The sequence below is a fragment of the Oryzias latipes genome, chromosome 24 (assembly GCF_053564925.1).
Source record: "Oryzias latipes strain Hd-rR chromosome 24, Olatipes_Hd-rR_3.1".
In the NCBI taxonomy this organism is placed as follows: Eukaryota; Metazoa; Chordata; class Actinopteri; order Beloniformes; family Adrianichthyidae; genus Oryzias; species Oryzias latipes.
In genome coordinates this window covers 7,757,943-7,780,233 of record NC_136260.1, presented here as the reverse complement: position 1 = coordinate 7,780,233, position 22,291 = coordinate 7,757,943, and the positions used below count along the sequence as shown (strand labels likewise).

The window sequence follows — 22,291 nt, the reverse complement described above, 5'->3', positions numbered from 1 at the left end:
ACTCTAATCAAAAGGTCCACTAAAATGTTTGAGACCACAGTCCTCCCAATGTTTTTATGTGCTCTTTTGGAGAAAAATGTTTTTTGGCTGAAAAACTGAAACACATCCAGGATTTATTTTATTCACTCCTCTTAGATTAAGGAAATCAGGGAGTTGTTTCATATTTATAACGTAAAATTACACAGGATTCATTTTATCCTGGAAGTGGGAAGTTTCCTTCTATACATAAAAGTGTGACAAAACCTTTGAAAGTGATGGAATAAAAACAGCCAAAAACGTGTTTTGGTCATGAGAGGAGAGGTATGTTTTGTTTATTGATCCTCAGGTTAACAGATTGTGTACAAGAAATAATTTATTACTCCTCACACAAGAAACGACAACAGCAAACCCGCTTTACCGGCGCGGACAAAGGAGCCTCTTTAGATACAGCGTGAAGCACCTGCATGGTTTCTGACCGCCCGAATGAAGAGCCGGAGTAAAGACGTCAGTCTTTCTTCTGAGGGAACGAAGCTTTCACCAGTTCGTAGACAACATACCCGGCTCCTGTAGAGACATTTCAGCAAGTCAGTTCATCTAACAGGATAAACAGAAATTGAAACATCACAGATAGATATTTGAATGTAAAGGTTTTTCAATAAAATCGTCGTCTTAAGGCCAGAGGAAGCAATGCAGGTTTTCTGCAGATGTGAAGGCTAACTAAAGATTTCCTAACCCAAAACGGTGAGGGCCATGGTCATCCTATACAGAAGAGCATCAGCGCTGCCTCCTTTTAGATGAACAGGCATCCCATTGTCCTCCTGTAGCACAAGAGGAGGAAGAGCTAAGAATAGAACAAAATGATGTTGCAGTCCTTTAAGAAAATAAAGAAAGACACTTCCAAAAAAACTAAATGATTAGAGAGCAGTTAGGTTGAGAGGAAGTCAAAAGTAAAAGAAAAATCAACTACTTGAGCCCACAGCTTTGTCTTTAAAATCACATTTCTTGGCAGGTATTTTCTAAATAAAGTGGGACTTAAACAGCTTTGTCTTACAGCGTGTGGATTTTTTTCTTTTTTTATCATTATGCATTAGGGTTGTGCCGATGGACGATATCATCGTCCATCGTGATGGGTGACTGACATCCCGATGGAGAGACCACCATCGTGATGCCACGCCCCCGCCACGTTGCGCGTCGACATCATAAGCCGCGGTTACATGTACAAAATATCTTGATGGGATCAATGGTCAGATTAGTATCCAACCGTGTACATGGGCCCAGAAAAATGTTTTCAGAATATAAAAACGTTCACTAAGGTCACAATTTCGGTCGGAATAAATCATTCGCACACGCGCAGTTTGAAAACCGGAAGAGGATACAACTTCCGCCGAGCGGCTTTTTTTCCAAACTTTATTGAAGGTAACAATTCAATACAAAACGATAACAGCACCGAGCGGCTATATACATTGACATGTCAGCTCGGTAAAATACGAGACGATCTTCTAAACGTGCTTTTAATAATGTTACGGTTATTATGAAACACCTGTTCGCTCATCATTTGAATTTTAATCCGTGTGGTCAGAGCTTTTTCTGAACGAAGCCAGGATTAGCAGTATGCTAACACGGGCTAACAACATTAGCTTTGGGTGGCGCTGCATGCTGTGAATAACATCAGCCTTTATTTAGTCGGGACACGACTGGAAACACAAATCAACGTGATTGATTGAATGTTTTCTAAGGACTGAGCGACATTTCTGCTTTGAAGCTCAAACCTCTGTGTGTGCTGACGATCCGAGCTGTGCTCAGACACACGTTTAGACCCGGTTCTGAGTTTGATAGCTCGTACCCCTAGAGGTGCGGGACGGATCGCAGTCTTAAATCTCCCACACATACCGCTCATGTACCCCCCCCCTTCCCATCAAACATAAAGCTGTAAATCCGCCCTCCGCCGGTCCACTTCGCTAGTTAAGTGCGGGAGCGGACTACTTCTTTTCTATTTTGCTTGTTACTTTTTCTGTTAAAGTCACTTCCCTCAGTTTATACTGGATCATCGCGGATTAACCATTAGTTGGGAAATAAAATGAAAAAAGCAAAATAACGAATAGCAGTTATATAAGAACGAAAAATGTAAAAAATACCCCCCCCCCCCCCCCCGACGATGTCATCGTCCATCCCGATGGTTGACAGCAAACATCGTCAACGGCCAAATTAGGGGACATCGCCCAACCCTATTATGCATATTATATTAGCTTGCTTTGTTCTAAAAAGCTGCACAATAAATCAAAAACGCAACCACCCCATTCTCATCGGACTAATAAATATTTATTGTAATTGTTTTGTTTTTTTACTAACCTATTTCCTGACTAAGCTCTGCTTAAAATTAGTACATTTTGAAAAAAAGATATAATTAAGAAAAGACAACACACAATTTATTGAACCCAAAGACAAATATGGGGTTTCTGTCAAATTATTTGTAAACAAGCATAACGCTTGAATATTTTTCAAATGCAGTCAAAGGAACAGTTTATTTTTTTATTCTATTAAATGAAATAGGCAAGTAACCTTAAATATATTAAGGTTGAAGGGTAAACACTATAAGGTAACATAAGTATTCCGATTGTTTCCATGCCTCATAGGAGAAAGGCTGTCAGTTTCATGCTTGATTACTTTGACAACTAGATTAACACTTATGATCAGATCATAAACTCCACTCTTGTTTCCGTTATGTCTTTAAACGTAATAGTTTCGCTCTTAAGCAGAACTTCATGAGCTCGTTTTCATATTTCTCTGGATTAAGGAAACCAAATTCAAGCAGACGTTCTTAGTTCCGTCGTCTTACCTGGAAGTGTTTCTGTTTTTGGGGGACTTTGTTTTCCACCTGGCGGGGAGCAGAGCTGCAGATGCTCCGCCGCGCCACCTGCCGGAGAGCCTGAAAACAGCAGGAAGGGTCAAAGTCATACATGGGTCAATGCAGTGGCCACAAACCTTAATAAATATATAAGAACAGCATGGTTTTTACCGGAAAATAAAACACAATCTGAAAACAGATACAACGGAGACCGCGTTCTTATGCTAAGCTAAAGGCTAACTATCCCGGCAAATGAACCTACTAGCTTAGTTGTAGGTTAAAAACACCTCATCGAACACCTTTACCTTCACTTTCCTAACCCGTCATTAAGCAATTGCACACAAAAGACCGAATACATGGAAAAAGTCACTTACAATCATGTGTCTGTACATTTTCTTTAATCCCTGGTCGTAACTATCAGGCACAAGGACACCGGATGATCTAACTTCCGTTTCTTCTTCTTCTTTTACGTATTCGGACAGACTGCCATTGTTTACTACCGCCACCTGCAGGTGAGCACTGTAAATCTACACTGCAAAAGGGAATCTACTTTCGAGTCTGGGATGACCATCTGAGCTGGTAGACTCTTGGCTGAAAGACCATATAGAAACTATCACTCCTTTTGGTACTGAGAGCCTCGATATATAATTCATAAAATTGGAGGGTTGGAATTCTTCACCAAGCAAATTTCAATATAAACAAATTACCAGTTGTCATTGACAAATTTTCACCTAATTTTCACCACATTTTGTTACCCTGAAAACAATAGTTAGATATTACATGGGAACATATCACTTTTTCTTAGTGAATAGGATGAAAACAACACTGGGTCCATGTTTCAAATTTTGGGTAGTACATATAACTTTTCAGCCATGAGCTGTTTTGTGAGTAACATAATTTTATGCCAAAGAAATTATACAAAAATAATCAAAGCTATTCTGTTGGAACATATTCACTTAAGAAAAGGTACACTGTTGTAATAATAATAATAATACAAATAATGGATTAGATTTATCTGGGCTTTTCCAGACGCTCAAAGCTCTTACAATGTGTCCATTATTCATTCACTCCTCATTCATACTTGGTGATGTTGCCACAGCGGCCCTGGGGCAGACCGACAGAGGTGTGGCTGCCTACGGCCCCTCTGACCATCACCGGGACATTTACACACCAGTGGAGCCACACTGGAGGCAAGGAGGGGGAAGTGTCTTGCCCAAGGACACGACAGTTGTGCTGGGGGGAGTGGGGATCAAACCGCTGACCCTTCGATCACTGGACGACCTGCTCAACCACCTGAGCCACTGCCGCCCTAATATCAACCCATGATACCACAATTACCATCACTATTAAGAAATCGCAATATTAGATAAAAATGTCATAAAACGAATTTAAATGTTCAAAGACAGACAGTTTTCATATATATGTATGGCTTTTTTGTTCAAACTATAATAGAGTGTTAATAAGATCCTTATTCTTTAATTATTTCAGGGGGAAAAAGTTGTGATGAAGAAAATTTTGATTTGTGAATATAACACCCAATATTATAATAAGATTAATTGCCAATATTATGTTTGATTTTGTGTTGTTTTCAGGTAGGTCAAATATGATATATTCAAATTTCATCTGAAATTGTCAGTCAACTTTGTGATTTATAAAACGTGTACATTCTTTCCAAATTTTTTTTAGTAATGTTACAATTCCAAAATAGGTGACTAATTGTTGTGACTGATCTTTAAAAAGAGTACAGTTGGGGTCAATTGTCTTATTATATTTTAGCATTTACTTATTAGGATAGATTCTATGTAGATGTTTGTAGGAGACATCTCTCATCGTGTTATCAATTAATAGGGTCCAAATATTTTCCAGGGCAAGTCAGGAATACATTTCCAACAGAAGACAGCAGAGGGAACAGAAATGACATTTGGCACATATTACTTTGTTATTCTTTCGGGCAAAGTTGAAACAGGATTTTCCAACAGTGGTATCACTTAGAGATAAGAAGGAGATATTTTCATTAGGTACAGTATTTTTTAAAGAGTTCACAGATTTTTTAGTAGCAGTATCAAAATACTATGAAACACCTCTTACATTTGTCTTGGTCAGTGCATGACTTGTAGGGCGTGTGCCGCGTCAGTATTGTAACGTCATCAAAGTGCGTCATTGTAGTTCCTTACAGAACAAGTTATTTTCTCTTTTGTAAGGGATAAAGCCGGACGAGGTGTTCGTTATATTAAATGGGGTAGGTGGAGGGCTGTGGACTAAAGTATGTTAACATGTGTTATAGTATTAATAACTTTGTGGTCAATACTTTTTATATTGTTTAAAACAGTGCTCACTGTTCCTACTCATTTTTTTTTGTTTGAGATTGAAAAAATACCCCTTGTTGGTCCAAAGGTAAAGGTCTGTCATATTAGGAAAACTTTACAAAGCCACTTTTTAAATTTTAATTTGATCTTTTACTGAGCCACAATGTCACAAATCTAAATGAATTCTAATTAATGGCTTTTCACAGCATATATTAGGTTAGTTTAAAAATACATCAATTTGATTAATTATTTTTTATTATCATGATTAATCACACAGAAATATAATTGCATGACAGCAGTAATATTAAAGAATATGAGTTCATAGACAGTCGCCAGGGGGCAGAGGTCACAGGATTTCACATCATCCAGTGTAAACTGGTTTTATTCTATTTTATCACTATAAAATCTTTCTCTGTCATCAAGACAGTCAGGACACAGAGCTGTGTACAGTGTATTTAGGCTCAGGGGCATCACGGGAGTTAGGGTTTTCGGTCTTATCCTTGATTTGATTCATTTTTTTTTTTGTTTTTGTAGCCCTGTTAATTTGTGCAAGGAGTCTCTGCTAAGAATAAGCAGAGGAAACTTGTGAAGAGAAAAAACAAAAACATTATCCCTCTTGTCAAGTCATCAGTTCAAAAAAGCAGTTTTTGTCAAACAAAAATGTTGACCAGCATTTCAAAAGAGCAGGCAGACGGCTGGATATAAACCCAGCTAGTTTATTAGCTCATTTAAAAGTCCACAAAGCTAAATCAGGGTCAGGCAGGTAGGAGTCGATAACAGGCATTAGATCATCAGAGGAGAGACAGGGTGGTCAGGATCCATGCAGCAAGAAAAGTCAGACGCATGGTCAGGAGACAGAAGATCAGGTCCAAATACAACGCCTGGTGATGAAGGCAGAGTGGCACAAACAATACTTTGCACTGATCTTAACCCTTGTGCTATCTTAGATGACCCCACCCTTACATTGACGTGTTCTTCCTACCATGACAAAGGTGGATAAAGGTGGAAAGATTTCATGTAATCCATGGACACCAGTGAAGATCACAAATCATTGAAGAAAAAAGGTTCAGAGCACTGTCTTGTGGGGTCTAGATGACCCCACTCCCAATGTTAAAGTGCCTAGGATAGCACAAGGGTTAAGTACGCTGTGGTTATTGAATGAGTGAGAGTCAGGTGTGCGGCATCCAGGAACTGTGTGCTAGGGTTGTTGGTGTGGCTAGAACTTTGGGAACGCCTGCCGGTGACCAGAGGGGGAGACAGAGCTCTGACATCTGACAACAAGACGCAGGAAAGAAAATTGAATTTGACTGTCACACCCCAAAAGGCATAGCAGTCTTCCTGTTGCTCACTGTCTAAAAAGGTTTTCAGGAAAAAAGTTTAAAGTCCACACAGATTCTCACTGTCTTGACAGAAGAAACAATAAAATTAAGAAAAAAAACATTTGAACATTTATTTTTCTTATGTGAATATATTGCTGCTTGCAAAAACTATGCTGTAAACTACCAGAAAAAGACCTGCTATGCGCTCTGCTCTGGGCTGTGTGAAAACAAAAATAATTGTACTATTTTGGGCTCTTGAATATAAAAGTTTTGTTTATTTCACAACTTTATTTGTAAGAAAGTTGTTTTTCTGTTATCTCTTTTGTAATATTACATATTGGGTAAGAATTCTTTTTTTAATAAAGAGTGTAGTTTTGGCAGTCTTTACACTAAAATGAAAAATCTTGAAACCCATCTTCACACATGCAGGACAGCATGGAGCTTCTTATGCAAGAAATGAAATGATAACACAAAGTCTTTATTTAGATAAATAGTTTTATTTTGGTGCTTGTCCCAAATGCACAGTGTTTTGGTGAATAGAAACCTCCCAGAGCGTTGTAGAGCAATGAAATCATGCTACGAATATAAGAAAACTCATGATTGGACAACAAACAGGAAGATCAACCAATGTGCACCCAGCACAGCTTTATGTGCAGTTAACATAAAAGATTAAAATAGGATCATTTATTTTGAAAGTAAGTGAAATCCCCCATACTTTTTAGGTATGGCCTGCATCCCATTTGGCCAACAGATTTTTGTTGTAGTCATGGTTCCTGGTTACCGCTTCAGCTTTTGCCTCCTGCTGCAGAGGAACAGTTGCACACAGTCGACCTCCTCAGCTCGATTTTCATGGCCTGTGCCTCAGCTCGTGACTCCAACCTCGTCACTGTTGACAAGCCCAGGACGGCCTTCCCGCACGTTTTAGAACATTTTGACACCGGGATCCGTGTGGCTGTGTTTCGAGCTGCCTGTGCGTCTGAACTGGGCTGGAAAAAGGAACAAGGCAAGACAAAAAGAGGAAGACGTTGAAACATTTCTGCATTTTTAAAGAACACTTAAACTTTTAGGTAAGCATGGTTTCTATGACCACATCTCATAGTTAAATTTATAGAAAAAAGGATTAAGCTTTGAGATTCAAAGTAATTTATACATTAAAGTTACAAGTTTATTAAAAAAAACAGCATATTTCTTCATATTTCTTTAATTTTTAATGGAAAACTGATGAAAGTTTCATTATATTCTTAAAACCTTTTGAACTTGAGCATCTTTATCATACATATAAGCAAAGTTTAAACCAATTTGAATCACGTCAGTGATAAAAAAGAACTCTAAATTTGCTGGATTGTGAAAGTTTCATCAGACAAGAACTAACCACAAGAATGTAGCCCATTCCTCCTTTGAGTCTAGGAAGGAAGAGCATTCCCAGTGATCTTTTACTTATGGTTGTGTTGTTTTTAGGAAATTAAAAAAAAAAACTATGTCATTTTCTAGGACCTAGTTTCTGCAGAGCAGGAGTTCAAGAGAAATTCACCTCTGAGTTGTGGACAGGACTGTCTGCGTTGAGTAAGACTACCCCCTTCCTCTCCATTTTGATGAGAGCTCTCTGTTTACATGCTCACCCGCTAGCTTACAACCACTCACAACTCCAACCTAAAATTACAGGTGCAACAAAAATGGAAAGTAATATCGGAGCCATCCAATTTTGATCCAGATTCCAGCTCATAGGAGGAAAACGAAGACGTGGATCTATTTGTCTGCAAGTGGATGCATCAGAATGGAGCAGAGCAGGGAGCTTTTGACCCACCGATTGTAGCACTTTCGTCACGGCTAGCTTTTTCAAACAGCTTTTTGTCATCTGCTCCTGATTCTCAACTATTTGAATAAAGCCTTCCTCAGAAATGCATTTTTAATATTAATTTTTTGTCATATATGTCCTCCATCATAAGAAAAATGCCACGATGTTAAAAACAGGATTTTCACCAGCTTGGGTCTTTAAACTGGGGTTGTAGTGGCTATTTTAAAGTGTTTATGCCACTTTACCCGTCGTTCTTCTGAAGAAAAGATAAGATAGAGATGCTTAATTGATCCCAACCAAGGAAATTAGATCTAAAGAGCTAAAAGACATTCATTCTTATTCTTAATGATCTTTAGTGCACAAATTTCCGACATTCAACCAAGGATAAAGTCTTTTTAAGTTTTTAAGAATCAGAAGCAGACGAAAAAATGCTGTTTGAAAAAGCTTGAAGGCATGACGTAGAACGTGGGAGAGCATGACAAGAGGTGGATGATGGGAAGTAGTGGCAGGCTCCCGCCCACAACTCAGAGGGGAATTTCTATTGAACTCCTGCCGCTCTGCAGAAACTATGTTCTAGATAACGTCACAGGTTTTTAGATTTTGGCTAAAAACGGCATAACTATCATTAAAGACAACTGGGAACACTTTGAAAATACTGTAGATCAAAATATGAATATATGGGACTTTAAAGTTTAAATTTTGTGCTTTTAAGATCTTTGTTCCAGAAGCCGTTCCATACTAGTCCAGGATATCAGGAATAACTTGTGACTTTGATGGATTCTTCGTGAAAACAGGTGCTCACACGTTAAACATTCAGTGCTTGTAGCTGTGAATTTGTCAGTTGTGACATTTCTTTGTGACTATTAAAACCTGCTAAGATGTGATGAGGTGGAGATCATTCCAGTGTTAGTCCACTTTTTTTTAAAATTTGTGATACCTGGAAAAAGAGCTATGAAGGAAGCAAACGGCACCTGATTTCATTTTGCATTATTTCAGAACCAGCTGTAACATGTGAGAATGCATGTCACTCAGAGGTTTTTTTTAAACTAAGGCCATTATCAGACTATTTCAGGAGCAGACAGAGGCTCACCACAGACTGCGTTGGTTTGGCGGCGGCGGCAGTGATGGGGGTGATCGTTATGCTGCTTGTCATTTTGCCCTGGGTCGTCTTCACTGCCAAGGGCTGCAGTTGAGATTGGAGTACCACTCCTGCCGCTACTCCTTTGCTTTCAGAGTTCTGCCCCGCGGGCCTCAGAGTGAGCACAGGCCTGGTGCAGCCGTCAAAGGACTGCCTCAGCTGTGGACCCAGGTGAATATGGATCTTGTTGTCCTCCGTCATGATGATGCTGTCGTTGTATTTCCTGGCAGGTGGGGTCCCAGCCCGCTTCTCTGGAGTCAGCTTGAACCCTGTGCGCCCCGTTTGGATTTCATGAAGGTCCGACGACACGCATGCTTCAGCCACAGGTGTTGCGCTGACTGTGATGATGGAGACGGGTGACTGATAGCTGCCACTGTTGTTTTTTTCTGGACTCTTGGCTCTAGAAATGGCAGTTATGGTGACCGGAGACTTGGCTCGATTAAGACCTCCTGATGCATCACAGCCTTTGGGTTTTGAGTTTTTAGGGACAATTGTGATGCGAGGCTTTTGAGGTCCCAGAGTTGGGATGATGGTGGTGCTAGAGAAGAAGTCCTCCGCTCGCGGGCTGGTGATCTCCAAGGTGGCTGTGCTGCTGTCATGATCGGGCATGACGCGAATGTGCAGCGGTTGGCTTTGTTTCTGAGCCGCCGCAGGAGGATGAGGTGAAGATGACCAGTTGATTTTGGTGGCCTCCTTCTTTTTCATCCAGGGAAGTGAGGATTTTCTCACCCCGAGGTCTGCCGATGCTGGAGGGTACCGCTCCAACACCGAGGGTTTCTTCAGATCCTGCTGTCTGAGGTTACTCATCAAGTGGTTCTCCTCCTGAACGGATTGACGAATGAAACCAGCTGTGGTTTCATCTTCAGGACTCTTTCTGGTCATGACATCTGTCTGGACGGCTTTGGAGGTAACTGGAACGTCCACCATTCTTCTGCCGTTCATGCTGGGTCTAAATGCACGACTGTAAAGCTTTGTGGCCTCGAGTTCCTTGATAAGCTCTTCTACTTCCTGACTCATGCTCTTCTTCTTCTCCTCCTCTTCAATGAACCTACGCTGGAGGACGGAAAAGTCCACCTGCAGCTGCGAGAGCTGGTCCTCCTTGTTCATGAGTTCGTGGATTTTCTCTTTAAGTGCCTGCACTTCTGCACGCAACTCTCTGCTTTTTGCCTCCTCCATCTTGCAGCGACTTCTCAGCTCAGCTTCTGGACTCACAACTTCTCCTTTCTCTATGGCTTTGTTTCTGTTGATCTGACCTTTCATCTCCTCCACCATTTTCGAGAGAGCGTTTGCTTTGTCCTGCTCCGTTCTGAATTTCTTCTCCAGCAGATCATACTCGTCCTCAGTTTTCATTAAATCTCCCTCCACCACTTCAAGCTGCTTCAGTCTGCCTTTGAGCCTTTCGATTTCCTCCATGAGCTCTTTCACCTTGTTGTCCTCTGAATTTCTGGTTTTGCCCATGTATGCACACTTACTCTCCTCCAGTCCATCTATTTGGAGTTTCATCTCTTTTAGTGAGTTTTTCAACTCCAAACATTTTTCTTCCTCACTTGCGAATTTGCTTTTCAACTCCTCCTTCTCTTTGTTGAGATTGGTCGCTTGGATTTCCATCTCTGATTTAAATTTGAGAAGCTTTTTGCTCTCTTCGATCAGCTTTTCTGTAACATCTGTAACCTTGCTTTGCTCCTCTTTAAACATCTTACTCAGGTCGTTCCTGTTCTGCTCTGCCTGCTCAAGCCTCTCAGCTAAGTTTTTCCTCTCGTCTACCAATATGACCGTGAAGGACTTCAGTTTCATGAGGTCATCTTTCAGGGTCGTTTCCGTCTTCTCTAGTTTTGCTCCTGAAGACTCGAGCTCCTTCAGGTGGGCTTTCAGCCTCTCCAGTTCAGAAGCTAAATCCTTCACATTCCTCCTCTCTTTTTCCAGGTTTGCATGGAGCTGCTTGCATTCGGTTGTACTCTTGTTGAATGACCCCTCCAGTTTTTCTAGATCAGCCATTTTCTTCTGGAGTTTGTCCACCTCCAGCCGTAGCTCCTTGCTGTGGTTCTCCTTAGCTTGTAGCCGCTTCCCCAGTTCCCTGCACTGAGTTTCCATCTTTGTAATCTCCTCATCTTTTCCTTCCATCTCCTGCACCTTTTTTCGTAAACTCTCCAACTCAGCCACGAGCGAGGAATTCCCGCACTCTCCTTTGCCGATCTTCTCCCTCAGCTCCTGCAGATCAGTCTTTGATTTCTGCAGCTCTTCTTTACCTTCTTCTAGCTCCTCGACCTCACGGGCCTTTTCAGCCAGCTTCAGCCTCAGCTCCCGGCTTTGGGACTCTTGGTCAGCCAACTTTACAGCCATCTCTCCATGCTCTTGTGTGAATTTGGCATGTTGGTGCTCCAGCTCAGCCTGCAGCTTCAGAACTTTTTGCCCATCCTCGCTGGCGGCGTCAGTTGTGGCTGTCAGTTGCTGCTCTTTGTCCTGCAGCTTTTGAGTGAGATCCTGAATTTTCTGGCTCTGCTGATCAATCTGATCGATGTGCATCTGTCGCTCATCCACCAGCATCAGGGCGAAGGACTTGAGCTTAATCAGCTCAGCCCTGACCTTCTCCATTCTTCTGTTGTGCTCCTTGTCCCTTCGTGCCTGGTAGGCCTTCTCTTGCTCCAATAGCAGTTTGAGTCTAGGAAGCAGAGAAGAAGCCGCTCATATTAAAACACATAAATGAGTTCAACACACAATGGACTTTACTAACCGAGCATTTAAGTAAAAAAATTAATGACCCAGATTTTCAAATTTGAATTATTTAGATTTTTTCATTTAGATAAGGATTAAACAATACTTAAAAAGATTTTTTTTAAATAGTTTTTACTGTAACAGAATGCCATACTAGTGTAATGGTTTCAAGCTCAATTAATGGTATTTTTCTTTATTTTTATCCTTTGTCTTGGCTAGTTTTCTGCTACATCTCTTCAAGTTAACAAATGGATTTATTTTCTGTTACTTGTAATGTCACAGTCTACCAGCAGAGTTTCCATAGCAACCAGGTAAAACACAGGTTTTGTTTTCAAAAGGAGATTCCCAATTCAGTAGTTTTTCGTTTAATCTTTAGCATCCTTTAGTAGCTACACAGTGGCGGTTTCTGCAAAGACTTTGGTTTTTGATGTGTTATCTTTGAGAGGAACAGAAATGTTGAGTTTTTCAACAAGGAATCGAGTATTTAGACATTGTAAAAGGAGCTGATGTCTGAAATGTAGCAGGTAAAGTAGCCTAGGGTTTGATTGATGGTGACGGTTTTTTTAACTGTTATCCATGGTTGTGTGCTTCAGGCTTTGACCAAAAAAAGGAAATGCAGCTGAGCTCACCTCCAAGTTTACAGTAAGAAGTTTAGTTACCTAAAAAATCCCTAAAAGTTTGGGGAGTTTAGTAGTTTGGCCATCTTCAGGGCACCACTTGGAGATTAGAAATGGTTCATAAATGCCCCTCCTGAGGCGACTTCCATAGACCAGTCCTATAAAGAAAACCTTTTGGAATTGCAGAAACATCAGCAATCCTCCAGAAGATTTTGTGAAAGCAACTGCAAAGAGAAGTCAAAGCATCTCCATTTCTGTGCTGCTTAGTTTTATTCCATCAATGATGCTTTTTATTTTATTTCTCTGTGAAAGGTTTTAGGCTGCTGTACAGGAGCACAAATCATCCACGTCTCTGTTAGGAATGACGCCATTGGAGTATTTTTGGATTGCGCTGCAGTTAATCTGCTTGCTGCACAGCAGGAATGTGTTTTCAGACCAAAAAAGACCCTTTTTCTCAAGGACAGTCATTTCTAAGCCTAAATCATTCAAAAATACTCCAAACTAGAGACCTGAAAGTGACCCTGAAAGCATGTTATTGAATAACGACTGGATTTTGTTACTCCTACAAGATGATTATCAAATGGCTTTCATGGTTTTCAGTGTTTTCCCAACATAAACAGAAGAAATTGAGGTATTATGCTGTGAGCATATGGAACAGGTATGAGATCCACTGAAATCACTGAAGATGGTCCACAGAATCACTTTGTTTAAAGCTTCAACATAAGACGAAGAACAGATGACTACTTTAAGGTAATGTTTGAAAGGTGACTGGTTTGAGTGAAATCTACAAACACAAAGAAAAGTGTGCTTCAAGCAAACACAGCAGACTATAGGTTTTCCCCAAGGTTTTTAGAGAAAATGGATCTTTAGAAAACAAACATTTCACAAAATATTGGTTGTTGTTTGTGTGTGTGTGTGTGGGGGGGGGGGGGGGGGGGGGAATTTGCTTTAAATCAGTTTAGGTGGAAAATCTGAGGAAATCATCCAATTTATGCTGTCAGGTTAGTTTTTTTTATTACTTCACTTCTTGCTCAGGTTAGTGGTACAGGATAAGAAAAAAAAATCACAGTTTGTAGTAAAAGATGCAGTCCTCTGGTGGATCCTGATGATTCGATGAAAAGCATTCCTTTATAAAACTAGGAGGCTTTAAAATGGAAAAACAACAAAAAAAGCATGACTGAAAATGAGAATGTCTGACATCAGAATATAATCTTGGCAGGACATTTATCCACAATAGTTCTGACACTTTTCTTTACTTTTACTTCACGTTTTCAAATTTTCTGGAGGAGTTTGAAAATGTTGTATTTGGACATTGGCAAAACATTTTAAGCCTTTAGGGTTATTCCTGATTAGAATTACAAATAACCTCATTTTAACAGGAGCAATGGAAATATGAGTCTAACAGTGCATGAACAGAATCTGCATAGAATTAAATATCACATACCGAATGATTAACAATTTAACATTATTTTTAAGGTAAAAAAAAATATTTGAAGCTGTTTTTTTCCAATTTTAAAGCAGTTTAAAGAGAAAGAATGAAACTTTTTGATTTAATGAAAAAGTCACCTCTCCCTTTCCTGCTCCAGCAGGTTTGTGAAGTCGTCGCTCTTGTCCATGAAGTCTGCGTGTTTGCGCTTCTCGTTGTCCAGCTCCATCACCGTCCGCCTGTGGCACTTCTCTGCCAGCAGCAGCTGCTCCAGCATCCGCCTGTACGTCTCCTTCTGTTTGTCCTCCAGCCGGTCCAACTGAAGGAAACATGTCAACACTCATTACCACCAACATGTCAAAGCCCAGCACCATGTCTGCTCACACAATATCCCAAAACCATTAGCTACGCTTGTGGTTGCATTGTATTACTGTGAGAGGCTCTCCTCACTCAGTTCTGAGCTGTATTCAGATTTTCTTCAGGCTTTCATAGTACATTTGTTCCAACTTTTTCCCACTTGGTACACGCAGCAGGTTTCAGTGAGCATCACCCTTTTCAATTTGAATGGGAGCCTGCAGTTTTTTATCATGCCAAACAATTGTATTTGCATATATTTGGTTTGAATTTCACCACCAAGGAACAAACTTTAACAAGACTGATATGCCTGTGCGGTCTTTTCTAAAACATGGAAAAATGACATGTTTTCTTAAGAAAATGTATTTTTCATTGTGCCTTTTGTCCCCCTTTGCATGTTTTTGCACTGGATATGCATGCAGATTTAAACGTTGCAAACCATCTATGACTAATTCAATCACAATTCACCAAAAACTAACATTTTTTTGGTAATGAGCTTGTTTCTTCATCACAAACTGCATAACAACTTATAGCTGAATCTTTTGTGTGATTTGTGTGAAGTACCAACAGTTTGAAAATTGTTCATGAAGGAGTAAATCAATATTTGTGATTTCTTCCTGGCCAGAATTACATGACACCAAGTCTTTGAAATATCAGAATAGAACTGTGAAAGAAAAGCCTGGAGGAAGATTTGCACCACGTTAACATTTCGCATCAAGCCTCTTTCAACTGTGAGTACATGCACCAGTATCGGGTATTGAAAGTCCAGTGTCCAGTTCTGAATGGCAAGCAAAAGGTATCATAAATCACCTGGAAAATACCACTAAGCTAAAAGCGCATTCAAGAAACCGCATTCAAGAAACCGCATTCAAGAAACCGCATTCAAGAACACACATTCAGCGCATTCGTCACATGCCCGGTGTGTATGGTGCATCACATCTCTGAATCTATTTTTGAGCCCTGCTCTCCACCTTTTCTTTGTAATACGTTCATCAGCAAATCCATACAGACAATTACTGACAAGGAACAACAAAACCTTTTTTTAAGCCAGCAGGGGTTTCTCTGAACCGACCTCAGCCATGGGCTTCTCATACACGTCTTCTGCGCTGCTCCCCTGGAAGAGCTGGGCGTCTCTCTGCAGAGCCTGTAGGGGTTTGGTGGGAACAGCAAAGCCATAGTGGGCCTCCAGAGTCTCTGGTCTGGTTCTCTCAGTTTCCAGCAGACCAATTATGTCCTCTCTGGCCTGAAAAGGCAAAGCAGAAGCAGAAACCACGGTAAGTTCTTAGCTTTCCAACAGTTTTAAACTTTGGATTCTTTTTTTGGTTTAATATTTAAGTACGGCCCTTGTTTTTATTGTATTTTACAGTCAAAGACAGCAGAGCAGTTTCTACACGTGAAACGTTATTTTTCCCTCTAGGATGGAAAAACTAAACAGGCCCTAACAGATGAGCAGGGTGGAAACAATGGGTGAGGCAGCAGCATCCTGCTCTTTTGGGAGATGAGCTTATAACTGTACCTCTGTTGGAAAAACAATGATGTGATTGGAAAAAAAAAAAAAACTTCTGGTGAGCTATTTCCACCAACACCACACATCGTTGGAGGGGGTGGCTATGAGTGTCCTATGACCACAATCTTTACATCTTTTTAAATATAGATGTGTCTTTTTAAACTCGGTGATAGTTCCAAATCCTGCATGGCTAAGACAAGGGCTTTTCCCAAAGGCCAACTCCTCTGTTGGCATGGTAACCAGTCTTCAGAAAACATCCTCTATTCTTACACTAAATTACACTAAATCTTTGCCAAGTTCAGCGATGCAGACCCAACAAAGAAGAAAAGAAAGTCTTTTAAACTGCCTAGAACTTTAAAAACAAAACTAGGGTTTCTTTCCAGTGCAACGTTCTAAGCAAGAGGATCAAAACTAGATATAAAGCTAATGAAGTGATTATTGTGTTAAAATAACTAGACTTTTTTTAAAAACAAGAAAAAAATAATTGCTCATGTGGATAAACCAGCAAACATTAACACTTTTGAGCAACACTGTTAATGATAAAAATCTAAAATTGTCTTGTTTTGTTGCTAACGCACACTATAAGCTAAGAAGTTTGGTTACATGGATATAACTAAGAACTCAGTAACAAAAGCTAAAAGACACATAAGTGACATATATATATATATATATATATATATATATATATATATATATATGCATAAAATTTACATGTATTTTTGCAAACATAAATAGATTTTCACAAGAGACCTTTCCTTGTGTGAAGGTCACAGTTTTATCAGACATACAATGGATTAGATTGTACGTATGTATGGGTTTGTGTGTGTGTGTGTGTGTGTGTGTGTGTGCGTGTGTGTGTGTGTGTGCGTGTGTGTGTGTGTGTGTGTGTGCGCGTATATTTGTGGCTTTAATTTCTTTTTTTTCTGTCTCCTACTCTTTCTTTGCTGGGACTTGAACTGTTTATGTGCTTCTGATGGTATTTTTAGCCAGTGTTGACAGTCCTTCCCGGCTAAAGTTGAAAGTAAATGTCATGCTCACAGGCATGCAAAGAGTTGGATTTGAATCTGTACAAAATCCCCCATAAATGCACTTATTCAGAATTTCACAGAAGGGAAGGCAAACGCCAGCCCTTGTGGGTTTCTACTGAAACCACACCAGTCCCCGAGCTTAAAATAAGCTCAGACATTTTACCTGAACTTCTCCTTCCATGACTCCCAGCAGGTGTACCAAATGCTCCTTTGACAGATTTGCTGTTTGTGTTTTCCAAGCCTCTTTTGCTTTTTCAGATTTCTTTGCCTTTTCGGGCTCACTTGTTCTCCCGCTCTTCTCTTCTCTTGGAATTTTCATCCTTGTTTTTGTCAGCTGTGGTATCTGCTCCTCTTCTTCCTGCAAGATGAAGCCTTTTGTGGGCTGGATGGGCCCACATTCCTGTTCCTCTCCAGTGCAACTTCTTGATCGCATTTTGAACCTGCGAGCGAAAAAGTAAGCAGATGATGACATTTTTTTTTGTCATCCACATTGATTTAAAATTATATTTGTCATTTTCTGCTACAGTTTAATAGCAAAATAAGCTGGAAGCAATTTATGACTTTAGGATGAAAGTAAAAACACGCATGTGCTAACATGGAGCTCATGTAAGGCTAAACCTTTGTTGACAGAAGTTGATGATAAGAGGTAGAAAATAGTAAGTGACTCAATTGCTGCAGCTGAAACGGAGCATTTAGTGAGTAAGGGGTCTGTAAATAGAGTCTAAAGTGTTTGTTTACAGGTTGTGTTGTTTTGATTCTGGTTGCCAAGTGTTGACCTAAAAGGTTTTAAAGGTCTTAGCTGAGGATAGTCTCTGCACGCCACTGCAGCACTGAGGTGCTAGCTCATTAGCACATTCAAAATTGTTGAGGTCACATGTGGAATTTAGCCAGCAGGTCTCAATATTAGAGCTTGGGGATTGGATTCTGTGGAATTCACAGGCAGAGCTGTGGTTCATGAATTAGGTTTAGCAATCGTAACACAATTAGGCCCTACTTTGCTCTCAAAGCATCAATGCAACATGTCACATAATGGCCTAGGTCAATAATTCTCAAGTGCTGTGACACCAAGACCTCATTCAAAATGGCCTTTGTGAACGAAAACAAGTTCAAACTCAATGGAAAACGTGTCTTCTGAAGTCCCAACCCAAACCAATTTTATGCAGAAATAAACATATAAATGCAGTCTTAAAAATATTAAATTTAAAAGAAAATGAGAAAATATTGAAAATATTAGGTTTTCATCCCTCCCATCATTAAACACTGAAAGGTCCACAAGAGATTTTAAAAAACATCTGATGGGAAAAATAGTGAAAACTGGAAAACTCCAGGGAGCAGCTAAACCAGAAACAACAAAAAATTGTCTGCTCAAATCTTGAGAGAAAGATTAATAAAGAACTTTTAATAGTGTGTAATTTGAATGAAATAGAAAATGCATTAAACCTTTCTTTGAAATAAGAAATTTATAAACCAAATGACTATTTGTAGACAGATCATATGTGATTTTGCTCTCTGCTTTGAATTGAGCAAGTTTACAGCAAGTCATCTTGGCAGGAAATGACATCACTGAACCCTGTTTTTTTATCCAAAGCAAGTTGAAAAGACATAGGAAACAAGATTAATCGTTATCAAAATATTCCCAGAAAAAAAACTGTAAATGTTGAGGATGATGAGGCTCACGGAAACATTAATTTCCCATCTTTCTTATATATTAAATCTCACCACAAAGCCAAAAAAAGGTTTTTGAACCATGGTGAAAGTACTGTGTGCTTGTTTGCGTGTTCTGACCATTTTTTGATGAAGTATATTTTAGCAGGCGTCTCCAACCCTGTTTCTTGTGAGCTGATGTTTTGCAGCTAACCCTGCTTCAGTAATCATTGATTAGCTGGATTGAGTGTCCCAGTTTCTGATTGTCTGAACACACCTGATCCAGGTGACCAGTTTTTACTGAAGCAGGCTTAGCTGCAAAACAAGCAGGACAGCAGCCCACGAGGAACAGGGTTGGAGACGCCTGCAGTTGATGTGTTTGTGGAACACTTCACCTCGTGGTTAGCTGGTTAACTGCCCTGGCTCCAGTTACTCTCATTTTCCGACTTCAAACAGGAAGTCAGCATATTCACAGCTAGTGTAAAACCATGCATTTATGAGATGTGGGTATCAGCAATGAGACATTTAAAGCTTAATATCTCAAAATAATTATATGCATGACTCAAAGTTACTTGCCAGCTTCCACTTTTATCATTTCATGTTTCTTTTTTAAGTTTGAACTCTGCCTGTGTGCCACATCAAACAGCTTTCCAGTCTAACACAAACCAGTGAGTGTTTACCAGTGCCTACGTTTGCTTTTTCTTCTCAGATACAGATCAGGTAGAGATCTTAGTTCTGCCTTTACTCCAATGAATATTTGCAAATTTTACAGGTAATTTTTTTCCCCAAGCCTGTTCTAACCCAGAGGATGTGGGCACAGAGAGCCACATTTCAGTGGATTTTCCATCAAACTTTGCCAATGAATCTTCTAAATGGCTAGACCAGAGGTCTGCAACCTTTGACACCAAAAGGGCCACTTGGACCAGTTCCTCACTGACACAAAAACAGCAAGAGCCAGACAGCACCACTTCAGGATTTAGAAAAATACACTGTATTAATGCTTTTATGACCATTAAGCCATTCATTTATAAACTGTAACTTTGAATATTTACAATATTAATTTATGTAACAATTGTTACAATTGTTTTCTTTACTTTTGAAAGCAACACACAAGGCTTCCTTTAAAAAAATCCACCCTGCTGTCAAACAAGATCATCCTACTGCAGCAGAGATTCAAATAAAGATGTAAAAAGGCTAAAATGGCATTTTCTATCATGGATTCTACTTTGTTGCATTCTTATCCTTTTTGTTTTCTTTTCTTTTTTTTTTATTTATTTTTATTTATTTTTTTTTTTAACTTGTCCTGTCCAACAGCTAGGCAGACAGATGAGAGCTGAGGGCCTCTTGGGTTGGACATATTTTACTTTAACAAGAGGGGTTATTAATCTTCAGACAAACCAAAGGTATGTCTGAATAAACCCCTTTTGTAATTGAGGCCAAACTTTATTAATTTCAAACATGTCTGAAAATCTTTGGTGTTGGACCGGACGGAAAAGGAAAGAGGGGAAGAAGAGAGAGGGACGTTAGAGAGAGGGGGGGTAGGGGGTGATAATAGGAGGGGAAGGGGGATAAGACCATGAAGCAGCATAAAGCAGCAAGTTTACTGGTTGTTAATCATTATGGTAAGGTTCAAATGAAAAAAATAACAAAAAAAAAAGGGCGGAGCCTGTCCACACACACACTCAAATGTTATAAACACACCTGTTAGTTGCAAAAATGTCCACCTGTCGACATGTACACAAAACAGATAGTGTTCACACGCATACTTATGCCTTAAAACCAACTAGTGTGAAATATTTCAGTCATTCAGTCTGTTGAGCTAACACCTGTGCTCAGGTGAGTGTTTATGTTCTTCTAAAATGGATGGTGGAACGTGAAAAGAAGGAGGGAGAGTGCCCAGCCATCCCCACCCCAAGACCCCCACCGCACCAGCAGCGGCAGCCGGAATCCCCCCAACGCCACACGGGAACCGGCAGGGAACAACCGCCGCCCGGGCGACCAAGCCCGCCACCCAGGCCAGGGCCAGCAGGGCCGCCGCAAGGCCCCCGGAGCCAGAGAGCAGGGAGGCAAGGAGGGAAAGAGGGCGCCGCCCCAGCCCAACCAGGAGAGCAGCCCCCCCGCCGCGCCGGGAGAACCCAACGCAGGGCCCCACCGGAGAAGGACGCCCACAGCCCCAGACGAGCACCCCACCACCACCCAGGAGTTCCGGGCATCCCCCCGCCCCAACCCCAGGTACGAGCCAGGACCCCCCAAGGGAGACCCACTCCGCACTCCAGGCAGCCATCCGCCCGGCCCACGGTTGGTCCAGGGAGGAGCGAGGCAGGGGCCTGCCGCCCCCGCCCAGAAGGGGGGAACCCCGGGGAAAAAAGAGGGCCCACAAGGGGTGTTGTAAATATGGCCCGACCAGGCTCGGCCACAGTTGGAAATTTGGCGGGGCCCAGCACTCAGGAGCAAGGACCAGAACCCACCCCCCAGGGACACGAACACCCCAGGCTCAGATGTAATGTGAACCCCCCCACCGCGCGGAGAGAGCACCGCCGGGCCCAGGAAGCCGGCACCCCGGGGACACAGCCGCCGTTGCAAAGGGGCCCGTACCCCCCACCAGGGAAGAGGCAGGGGACAGATGGTCCTAGGTCCCACCTTCCTTGCAAAATGTGTGTGCGTGTATGTGTGTTTGAGAGAGTGTGTGTGTGCATGTGTGTGTGTTTATGTTGGGATGTATATATTGAGGGGGGAGGGGTGTGTGTACTAAGGGGGGTGCGGTTAAAATTGGCGGGTAGGGCACTAAGGGGACGTCTCCTGATTACTCACAGTGACGTCCCCTCACCCTCCCCACCAAGGGGCCCTAAATGTCTAAGGTGCGGTTAAAATTGGCGGGTAGGGTGCTAGGAGGACATCCGCTGCTTGCTGGCAGGGATGTCCAAGCACCCCCCCTACCAAGGGCCCTACATGTCTAAGGTGCAAATAAAACCGAAAGAGGGGGGGCCCACTCCATACGGCAACCACAGGAGGGGGGTCACTGCCTAGTAAACCCCCCCCCCAAGGCTCATCGCAGGCTAAGCCCCCCACCCCCTCACCCTATTATGAGGTTATATGAGGAAGGGGGTAAGTTGGGGACAGATGATAGACTGTCCCCCGGTGGTCAAACAGCCGTCCCCCGCCCCCCCCCCCCAGCAAGGGGGCCAGGCCCACCCAGCCCCGGGGCCCCACCCCCGGAGGCGCAGAAACCCCAGGCCCAGCACCACCACCCCCACACAGAGAGAGGGGAGCCAGAAAGCGCCGGCCCCCCCCGGAGCAAGCCCAGGCCCCCACCCCCAAACGCCGGCCCTAGAAGAGCTCTGGTCAGGCCTCGACGGGACCGAGGCAGCCAACCGGCCGGGGAAACCGCCGATGGCCTCAGCGGAGACCCCGACCCGTCAACCCCCCCTGCCCCGTACCAATAGTGCCCCCCCCCCCTCCCCCAGAATGCCCCCCCACAGGACAGGGCCGACAAGACCCCCACCCCACCCCACCCCCAGACCCCGCAGCCGAAGCGGATGACACCCAGAGCGACCGGGGGCCCCAAGAGGGTTGTCCCGTCCCGCCCCAGAGCCAGGGAAGGGCCGATCCCAGCCCCAGGTG

General features: G+C 42.0%; 2 protein-coding genes across 2 annotated transcripts in view; both read right to left on the bottom strand.

The window, feature by feature from the left end:
• Positions 1–280: 280 nt before the first annotated feature.
• cox7a2a (cytochrome c oxidase subunit 7A2a) lies at positions 281–3,356 on the bottom strand. The gene is made up of 4 exons (XM_004083767.5): positions 3,199–3,356; positions 2,816–2,905; positions 713–797; positions 281–543 (listed from the first exon to the last, which is right to left on the bottom strand). Exons 1-4 carry the CDS (start codon positions 3,214–3,216, stop codon positions 485–487), a joined length of 252 nt encoding a protein of 83 aa, XP_004083815.1. The 5' UTR covers positions 3,217–3,356; the 3' UTR covers positions 281–484.
• Positions 3,357–6,926: 3,570 nt separating this feature from the next.
• The window catches only part of filip1b (filamin A interacting protein 1b), a 29,725-nt gene continuing 14,360 nt past the window's right edge, over positions 6,927–22,291 (bottom strand). Inside the window, exons 2-6 of the mRNA XM_023953032.2 lie at positions 17,190–17,466; positions 15,564–15,734; positions 14,278–14,456; positions 9,335–12,041; positions 6,927–7,435 (exon numbers count right to left, since the gene is read on the bottom strand). Of these exons, the coding sequence (XP_023808800.1) occupies positions 7,235–7,435; positions 9,335–12,041; positions 14,278–14,456; positions 15,564–15,734; positions 17,190–17,459 (3,528 nt within the window). The 5' untranslated portion in view covers positions 17,460–17,466 and the 3' untranslated portion in view covers positions 6,927–7,234. The remainder of the gene's footprint in view (positions 7,436–9,334; positions 12,042–14,277; positions 14,457–15,563; positions 15,735–17,189; positions 17,467–22,291) is intronic.